The following is a 9,763-nucleotide window of genomic DNA, read 5'->3' as shown; positions in this document are numbered from 1 at the left end:
CAGCGGCGCGCCTCGCGGTGGTGCCCCTAGCCGACGTGAAGCGTGGCGCCCCAAGTCGGTGGCGGCGGGACGCGCGGTGGCGGTGGAGGCAGGCCTCTCCCTCCCCTCGAGCGCGAGCGGCAGCAGGCAGGCCCCTCCCTCCCCCCGAGCGCGAGCGGCGGCGGCCACCGGTAGCTCTCCCGGGTCCCCGCGCTAATCCGGCGTCGCGAGCGGATCTGGCTGCGGGCACGTCAATCCGGCTATGGGCACGTTAATCCGGCTGCGAGCGAGCAGATCCGGCTGCAGGCGAGTGGATCCATCGGCGGCGAGCTCGGGGGGGCCGAATCTGTCGGCGACGCACTCTTGGAGGCTAGATTCATCGACGGGCTCGACGATGGCGGCTCCCAGCAGCGGCAGATCCCGGCGGCGCATGATACCGGACTCGGTGGTTTTTTTTTAATTCATCAAATTGTTTACGGAGGCGGGCATTTGCAACCGCCTCCGTTAATAGAGGCGGTTGCCATGCCCGCCTTCATTAATCTCTTTTGCCCGCCTCCAAAAAAGCTCTGTGTAGTAGTGTCTACAATTTTATTGTAGAGTTCATCTTCATTGGACTTCATATAAAAAGGTTGTGACTCATTCAGACAACTATTTTTTGAAGTGGACATCCGTTAGCACTTAGGCCTTCTGCAGTGTGTTGCTTGAGTGATGCCTAAAGAGGAGAGAGACGATTGAGGCATCACTCGTCACACTGCAAGAGGTGATGCTAATTTTTACCGATGTCCAGAAATACGAGAGAGAGTCAATAAAAAGTAGGCGACGGCAGGCTCGGAAGCGCAGGATTGGGCGCGGCCTAGTGGAGCAAGGAGACCAACGTTCTGGGCACCGGTACTTTATTTTGAAGGGGTCTAAGCAAGTAAAGTTGGCTTCGGTGCCTGTCTTTTGACACTACAACATTCCTGAATTCGGTGTCCGTTACTCGATGTAAGACCCTTTTTTTTTCCAGGTACCACTACCACAATGTGAGCAGGCTTAGAAAGCCCACATAAGACAATCATTTTAGGACATCCGTCTTAATTAATAAATTAACAAAGACAGTTATCGTAAAACGACCGTCTGTGTTAACCAACTATTTATAGAGACAATCATGATCTCCTTAGGATATCCGTTTCGTAAACGTTTAGCAGATTTAACTCATTTAAGTAATGTTTATTCTCTCCCATCTTCAGATCGGCCGGTCAAGACATTAGCCCCACTGGAGGCAAAGTGAAGCATTCGTTCTACCACGCTGATGGTTACCAGTCGCTCGCCACAAAACACGAGGCCGAGCTGTGGATTATTGCAGCCATCGCGGTTCGGTTCGATCGTCTCTGCAGCTGCGGATCTTCGTCATCTTGCGTGTGTGCCAGGTGCAACGTTGGCCTGCCCTTCCAGCGCTTCCCTCACAAAGCGATTTCAGCCTTCAGAGGTCTGCTCTGCATCCGCACAGGGTCATCAAAGTTACAACATGCAACAAACTCACAACAAGAAAAAACAATAATGATACAGATTTATAGGGCGCTAGTATCTGACGGTGCCCTCGTGCAAGAGAAGGAGCCCGTACAGCGAGCGATCAAGCGCCCCAGCAGCAGGCTCGCATCGCCAGCTGCTTTCCATGTGCATCCCATGTGTAATACACGATCCTTTTTTTTAAACATCTAGATACAATACTTACAACATAAAAAAGACAAATGAAACAATTGAAACATGCTTCTGAAACACTTGCAAAAAAAATATATGAAAAACACTTGAAACACATTGCAAACATACACAGCATCCGTATAAAATATTTTCAACATATGTGATATGTGTGAAACATATGCAACATCCAGATAACACATACTTACGACATATGTTTAAAAACATATGAAACATTGAAAACAGACGCTTGCAACGTACGTGTACAAACCATTGCAACATATGCAACATCACAATCTATTTTTGCAACATCCATATAAAACACTTGCAACATACATATAAAACATCTGAAACACTTGAAACATACTCTTGCAACATGCACTTTCAACGTAACATCTACTCGCTGCTTGGGAGAATAGAGGCTCATCGATGTGGAGCTCGATGCGCGGAGGGGGGGAAGCCAGCGGGCAGGCGGATGCAGTGCCCAGGCGAGCGGCCCCAGCGCTAGGGAAAGGCGAGTGGTGAGAAAGCGGCACGGTGGAATGGCGAGCGCTCGGTGAACTGCGGTGGAGAGGGTGGAAGGCAGGAGGCGACGCTCTGGTGCAGTGTAGAGGTGATGGCGGCCGGCTGGGCCGGTGGAGAGCGCAGTGGCAGTGCGGCCACGGTGGAGCACGCTGCGCCGGCACGGGGAACTCGCGGCCAGTGGAAATGACGTTTATGGAGGTTGCTGAAGACGACAGCCAAACGAATAGAGTTGAGGCGAGCGTGGAGATTCTAGCTGGGGTGTTCGGGCCATCGTGGCCCACGGTAACGGAAGCGTTCGGCTGTCCTGAGGAGAGCATTTCCGAGAATGATAACATGTAAATCCGCAACCCTTCAGGACAAGATCCTCTAACATACTTGTCTCTACGTCAGAGTACAGGAACATCCGAGCCTTCTGCACCGTTACCGCACCATCTGACGGACGATATCATACATCACACAAATACAAGGTGATGGCCCAAAATCCCTTTAGCCCATATACGGACCACAGCCCATTAACCATGCTCGCGTCGTCATCCGCCATGCCGGCACCTCCGCCACTTTCGGCTGCAACTGCTTGGATGGCCGCACCATCGCCGGAGAAAGTACTTCTTGGAGGCACGTCTGCACCCGTTGCCACCAAGTCTCCACCATGCCGTGGAGATCGTGCCGCTGTGGAAGGTGTCAAGCCACCCCCAACGTCCCATGCCACTAGTTGAAGGCTAACACACAGCTTCTGGTGGACCTTGTTGCACAAAGCCGTAAAGGGCTCCAGCATGTTGCATACATATGTGCCCTACTCTGAATATACATTATATTACTCTCTAAAATATTACAACCAATGGTAGTACTCAAAATATGAAATGTGTGTGTGCATTGAATATCCATATATGCTCTCTGAACAAGCAGTCATGTATGCCTCCGGAAGAATCCGTATATATATTTTTGCTACCTGAATAAGCTTTCTTGTCCACCATAGCTAAGCCAAAATGCCCAAGCCTCAAGTTCTAAATTCCAAGCCAACATGAGGTACAAAATTAGGCATCAAACTCTCTCTGTGCAGAATAGAAAAGCAGACCACAAAGTATGAGGTTAGTTCATATTCATTAAAAAAAACATGAGAATAGTGCATATTCATAAAAAGAGCGGTCATCAACTCTCTCTGTTCAGGGAAAAAAGGCCAGAAAGTAAAAAAATCATGCCACAATAAGCAGTTACATGTTATGGCACATGTTGACAAAAGAAAAGCCATGAGATTGAGTTACGCACACGCACATATTTTCTTCCACTTCAGGACCTTTTGATTCTATTTTAAATGCAAACCTAAGCTACATCTTTCTTGGGAAAGGGAGAGGCTTCAACAAAGCTCAGAACAATCTGATGAGGACAGATAAATCAAATCCAAATATCCATTCATGAGACAGCAAAACAGAGCTAATCCATGGGGTGAAAAGGGATTGCAAAAATCCTCAGATGAACTCGTCGGATGAAATCATGAAAGTACTTTTTTTCCTGCGTCACAATCTCCTGCGTACGAATGTGCCGAACAAGGCCAGCGTGATCGTGGGCCGATGGATAGAATAGTCATGCATTTGCTTTGTTTGTTGGATGCTGCCGTCGTATGGTGCACCAACGATGCAGGAGACTTTGATGTCCCTCTGGCGTAGAAACGAGTATGTTAGAGGATCTCGTTCCACAAAATGTCTGCATCATCTGATTCCACAAGTAACATCGCCCTGTGACAAAAGCTTGCTTCTACAATCAATCACATTGTGGCCTTCATTCTAGCAATTGCAAGTAGAAACAATGTTTGTTGTTGGATCAGGGGGGACACGATCAGCTCATGGTTACACATGAAAGCACTTGTTACTGGACAGTGTACTAATGTACTATATACACAGCTCCACAAAAAATGCAGGAAATCGTTTCACAAAGCTAATGGCTACTCCTACCAAAAACAACTTCTTAACAATCAGAGAAGGGCGCGAGTCAAAGATCTGGAAGATGGCTAGGGCTGCTTCTTGATCCGTTTCGAGGCGGTTTTGGCCAGAGCATTGCATATCTCCCTCTTTCTCTTGGCGTTTTCGTCCATCTTACCAGAGGCAACGTTGGCCTGTCGTTCCAGCGCTTCCCTCACAAAGAATTTCAGCCTCCATAGGGTTGTCTCGCTCTGCATCAGGGAGCATAGCTAAAACAGACCGGAAAAAAATAACCAAAATGGTAGGAGGAAACTCTCAAGTTAAACACACAGGGTGGTATTCTTTCCTTAATTCTAAGCCATGATGCAGTATAACCAGTTATTTATGTCTATGGTTGAAACAAAAAAGAAAGGGTGAGCACAAGGGAACACATAAACCATTACCTGGGCATCCATATCAAGATCCACTTCTTCTGCTTTAGTTTGGAAGCTAGGATTGTCTTGTGCAACAATTTCTAGCGCCTTGTTAAGATCATCTGGAGACAAGTGGCAGAGACCTGCACCCAGCTTCCTCTTCTCATCTGTGGTCATTTTCCTATAAATATAAAAAATTCAGCAACCATGTGATCCAGATTCAGATACACAAGTAGAATGTCATCATCACAACATAAAAAATAATAGCATATAATCAAATCAAAAGGCATAGAATGAGCATTATAAGATATACCTGCATCTGTGAACCACCATTTTCCGGAGCTCCTCCAGCTTCCTATTGATCTGATTTAGCTGGGGAGAAAAAAAGAAGAGAGGAAGTACTGAATATCCATGGGAAATAGAATAGGATACTTGAAATCTAATACTGAACGAGGCAATGAAGATGAGTGTACATATTGCATCCAAAACCACACCATCAAACTGCTATTAGCATCCAAACAACTAACAACATAAACAAGCATCATACCTCATCATCAGTATCTTTTGCTAATTTTGCGATTGCAACTTCTCGAGAAGCACTTGTGGCTGCAACACCCTTTGATTCCTCCTCCTTTTGTCTTTTTTCCTACAAGCATATGTAGAGAAAATATAATGCACAAATAAAAGGTTCCGACATGCTTCTATTGGCTAGGCAGAGAGAGAGAGAGAGAGAGATGTATGACTAAAAAACTTACCTCGCTCTCAACTTTAGGAAGAAAATGGAGCCACTTCTCTTCAAATTTCTCAAGCAATGATTTAGCCATCAAGTGGATTACATTTTGATCATCATTGTACTTCATCGCATTGGCAAAAATTAATCGAACATCAGAACATATTTCTCGAACATTGGTGTAACAGGAACCATCTTTCCTTTCCATTTTCTTTTGGATGGTAGAGAAGTCCATAGGATGGGTAATAATCTGTTAACAAGATAAACTAAATAAATGAAAATCACTACAAAAAAAACTTTACTGATACATAAATAAATAAATATTAAATGCCCCTGCCTTGGCTGTTCGAAAAGGACACGATAATAACAAAACCAAAGCAGCTCTAACTAAGGTGCATCTAACCAGCTTCCAAGGAGAAGCTAAATAAAGAGAAACATATACAGCTAAATGTCAAGGATTCCACAATTTGAAGCAATATCCAATCTTGTAACAGATAATAGAGGTTAAAGACACAACCTTGTACTTCAGGAAACTGAACATAAACTGTTGTATTAATTCAATGGTAAAACTCTAAAAAGGGGGTGAGAAGGTTCCACTGCTAAAGGAAAAGCCACTCACTACAATGGCTCATATCCATTGTAGTTATATTTATATACATGTGCTTGCAATATAATACAAACAGAGGCCAAACTGGATCAAGGTAAAAAGTCAGTGTACCTCTTCAAGATTATGTATTGCTCATACATCCAGGATAACACTAAAGACATACAACAACATCAGTAGTGATTAATATTTATACTAACCTACAACAATATCCCCTTGTAATCAAAATTACTACTCTGTTAGGAATCAACTACAGCAATAAATGACAAAATTATATTAGCAGGCTTAGCCATTACTTTGTGATAGTCAGGAATGTGCAGGGTTACAACATCCACCGGCTCCAGAAATGGCCATGCATCTTTATGAGAGGTGATCTGGAAGGATGAAAATCAAGAAGACTGAGTGAAAATGGCAAAGGAATAAATGGGAACTTTCATATGGCAAACCAATCACACATTTTCTGATTCTCCGGGAATAACGAAAAAAAAAAGTTAGAAGGACCTAAAAGTAATTTAGAGGGATGTTTCTCTGTCCGAAGGAAGAGATGTAGTGATCTGGGGTTTAGAGAGGTCAGGGAGACACACAACAAAATCTCTATACAAAGCTTTGACTTCTGGTGGTCTGGTGAATCAACATAAGATGGATGTATAAGACTGCAAAGCTCTTCTAATGGTGAAGATCTTTCTGTGGATGGCATTCCATGGTAGGATCCAATCAGCAGTCCGAATTAAGAAAATAAAGTGGATGGGATAAGAACAGTGCAAATTTTGTGGAGAGGGTGAAACTACTGATCATATCCTTTTTCTGTGTCCTATTGCTGTTTTTTTCTGTGCTTTTTTAGAAGTATGTTTCTGTTTTGTCTAAAACTCCAGTAGAATGTAGTGACTTTTATTCCTCCTGGCTTTAGATATAGGAAGACAAAGGTTTGTGATTCGTTTTTGTTGTGCAGGTTCTCTGTGGGTGCTGTGGAACACAAGGAACGATCTGGTGTTTAACAACAAATTGATCAAGGAGCCAAAGGTGGCAGTGGTCTTATTCAAGCTGGTGGCCTTGCTGCAGAACTGGACGGTGATGGTCTCAGAGAAGGATAAAGAAAAGAGCGGCGGAGCTTATCAGGCACATGGTAAACGGCATTGAACAAATTTAGAGGAGTGCTGTTTGCTCTATTGTGGTTAAGTTTTGGCTAGGTTGCAGCAGTCTGGTGTTGTTTTTGCATGAAGTGCTGAAAGTAAATGTGGCTGTGGCTGTATATATGTGGCATTTTTGCTGGTAGGTTTTTAGAGGAGTTTGCAGAGTGTTGGTTTAGATTATGGTGAGTATTGAGTTAGTTTGTGTCTTTCAGGTTTTAGAGATCTTCCGTTATAAGCTAGTGTCCGCAGTGAGCTGTGCCAATGGTCTTTGGTCTAAAAAAGGAAACTGGAAGGGACCACTGGAGAAGAAAATTATAAACTTTGTCAAAATTATCTACAAGCTAGAGAGAGATCAGGTATTAACTCAATTGAAACAATTGACCTTGAATATGATCAGCCAACAACAAAGATGTGTTTATGCCTCAATAAAGATACTTTTTAGTTGCATATGTGATCTCATCAATACCACTTTCAAAAGCTGCAACCCTAAACCGTTTCATTTTGATGATCTATCATGCGTTCAGGTCGTTTACTGTTCTAAACTGGCCAGACTTTCTACGGCATGCTTCACGAGATTATTCAGCAAGCACTATGTGCAGACCGAACCCAGCAAGCACTATGTGCAGAGATTATTCATGCCAAGATTCAAGAACCAACTCGAGAAAGGTCACCTCTTTCAAAAGCACGCCGAACTGGCGCATAAGGTCGGGCATCCCCCTCGAGTATGCCCCGTGCCTGCCGCCACCGCCGCCCTTCCGCCCGCCGCTTCCGTGCTTCTTGCCATCGTAGAAGTCCACCACCTCTTTCACGCGCCTCTCCAGCTGCAGCACACACATCGCAAACAACCCCCAATCTGAGAACTACTGCGCCCGAATTGTCGCGCTAACAAACAAGAACACAAATTCCCCCAAATTCGCCAAACAAAACATTCTAATCGACGCTTCTCCGGCACTAGAATCGCGTCATCGTCGCTATATGAGACGGGACCAGGAGCAAGCAGTGGGAGGATTACCACGTCGGTCTTCGAGACGAGGTCGTCAACCTGGCGCCGGAACGCATCGGCCTCCGACTCCACCTCTTGGGGGGCCGCCTCCGTTGCCGGAGCTGGAGCACCGTTCGCCGGCGTCATCTAGGGTTCGCGGCCGCGCGCGTGTGCCGGCGAACACCTGCAACTACACTACAGCCGACCGCCGCTCTGACGGTTTTTTTTTTTGTCTTTTCTTTTTCTTTTTTTTGTGACGGCAAGTGCTTGTCTATGATGAGCATATGGGGCCTCCTGCGCCGGTACGTGTACAGCTCTCTATGGGCCGGGCTGAACATGACGACAACATGGGCTGGGCTGCATAGGTGGGCTAAACAGGCCTAGTCCACTAGGTTGTGGATTGCTTTTTTGAAGGAAAAAATCGACACTACCTCGTTCAACTTCTATGAAAGTTTGTTTTTCCACCCTGAACTTTAAAAACAGTTCGTTTTACCTCCTTAACCGGTTATAAGCGGCTTTCAAAGGCGATTTTGTCTTTTTCTTTTTTATTTATTTCGTCTAAATATTTAAAAATCATAGTAAATCACAGAAAAATCATAAAATAAAAAATCTAATTTTGTTGGACTCCACATGAGTAGATCTATACAGTGAACATATAATATAGTATGCTTTAATATAATTTTTTTGTTGTAGCTTTGAAAGTGTATTTGCCCCCTACGTGAGTTTTGGTGTATTAATGACATCCAAATTAGGGACTAATAAGATCTTAATGAAATATATTGCAGCTTTAGTCCCTTAAAAGTTTCAAAGAGTTGATTTAAGATGAAATGGTATCCCTCAATTCTTCAAGTGCAAAAGGCAGACGAACCCAAAGCACTCTTCAAAGCATTTTTATTCTATTTTGGGTTTAGGTATGTCGTACTATAAAGAGGGATGCAAGTTTAGGTGGTCTGAGGAAGATAGAGTGCTCGAGCATAAAAATAAAATCTAAAGAGAGACACAAAATCACCTCACGAACACTTAGATATAGTTCTTGGACTTTTGGTAGTCGGAAGTCCTAGCGTGAGCCGGGAGTTCTGGCCGTCGAAAGTTTCGGCATTTGGTGCTGGAAGTTCCAGCACTTGAGGACTTAGCCGTCTACCCGCCCACGCTCGCTCGCCCGTCAAAAGTCCCAACGGGAGTCAGGAGTTCCGGGTGCTGAAAGTTCTGGCTCCCACCAAAAGTCCCCGCGCTTTGGGACTTAGCCCCCTGGCTCGGCTCTAGGTCGAGAGTTTCGACGTGAATCAGAAGTCCCGACTACCGGAAGTTCCAGAGTTCCGCCGAAAGTTCCGGCTCCAGCTGTGTTGACCACCTTTGACTACACCCTTGAATAGTGTTTTACAGTAGGGCCGGAAGTTTCGGCGATCTGTGTCGAAACTTCCGACCTAGATCTAAACGGTTGGATTTCACTATGAGTATAAATAGCTCTCTCCTCTCTTCTAACCGTAAACCACTCATTCATTACTCACAAACTTTCATCCAAAATAGCTCCCAAGCATTCAAGGCACCCCTCTTCTCTCCCCTTTGCTCCAATCTTTGATTCCCCTAGGGTTTTGAGTGAAAGGAGAGTGGATTGAGTGAGAGAATCACTTTGGCAAGCTTGAGCACTTGATTTCTTCATCAAGTCGGTTGGATTTACATATATTACTCTTGGGTTCTTGGAACCCTAGCCGGCTAGGCTTCGCCCAAGAGTTTTCATCTTGTCGATTGATTTCTTAGTGAAAAGCTCAAGTAACCTTTGTGGTTGCTTTGAGAGAGGCAAAGAGTT

The 9,763-nt window shown here is 44.8% G+C and overlaps 1 protein-coding gene across 2 annotated transcripts; it reads right to left on the bottom strand.

The window, feature by feature from the left end:
- Positions 1-4,019: 4,019 nt before the first annotated feature.
- LOC136527758 (transcription factor GTE1-like) lies at positions 4,020-8,205 on the bottom strand. Of its 2 annotated transcripts, XM_066520599.1 has the most exons (8): positions 7,987-8,205; positions 7,646-7,795; positions 6,141-6,218; positions 5,266-5,490; positions 5,058-5,156; positions 4,824-4,882; positions 4,541-4,691; positions 4,020-4,348 (listed from the first exon to the last, which is right to left on the bottom strand). In XM_066520599.1, exons 1-8 carry the CDS (start codon positions 8,101-8,103, stop codon positions 4,187-4,189), a joined length of 1,041 nt encoding a protein of 346 aa, XP_066376696.1. In that variant the 5' UTR covers positions 8,104-8,205; the 3' UTR covers positions 4,020-4,186. The 2 variants fall into 2 exon arrangements, with proteins under 2 accessions (XP_066376696.1, XP_066376697.1); XM_066520600.1 differs by lacking the exon at positions 6,141-6,218.
- Positions 8,206-9,763: the final 1,558 nt, after the last annotated feature.

Source organism: Miscanthus floridulus, chromosome 19 (assembly GCF_019320115.1).
Source record: "Miscanthus floridulus cultivar M001 chromosome 19, ASM1932011v1, whole genome shotgun sequence".
Classification (NCBI taxonomy): Eukaryota; Viridiplantae; Streptophyta; class Magnoliopsida; order Poales; family Poaceae; genus Miscanthus; species Miscanthus floridulus.
Note: the sequence above shows the minus strand (reverse complement) of the source record. Positions and strands in the feature narration are given on the sequence as shown.

What these genes read in the sequence shown, in the direction of transcription:
- LOC136527758 (XM_066520599.1), bottom strand. Translation starts at nt 8,103, where the DNA reads ATGACGCCGGCGAACGGTGCTCCAGCTCCGGCAACGGAGGCGGCCCCC. An exon ending in CAAAAGATACTGATGATGAG is followed by an intron (nt 4,883 to 5,057) that starts GTATGATGCTTG and finishes TTTTCTCCCCAG; the next exon opens with CTAAATCAGATCAATAGGAA. An exon ending in ATCTTGATATGGATGCCCAG is followed by an intron (nt 4,349 to 4,540) that starts GTAATGGTTTAT and finishes TCCCTGATGCAG; the next exon opens with AGCGAGACAACCCTATGGAG.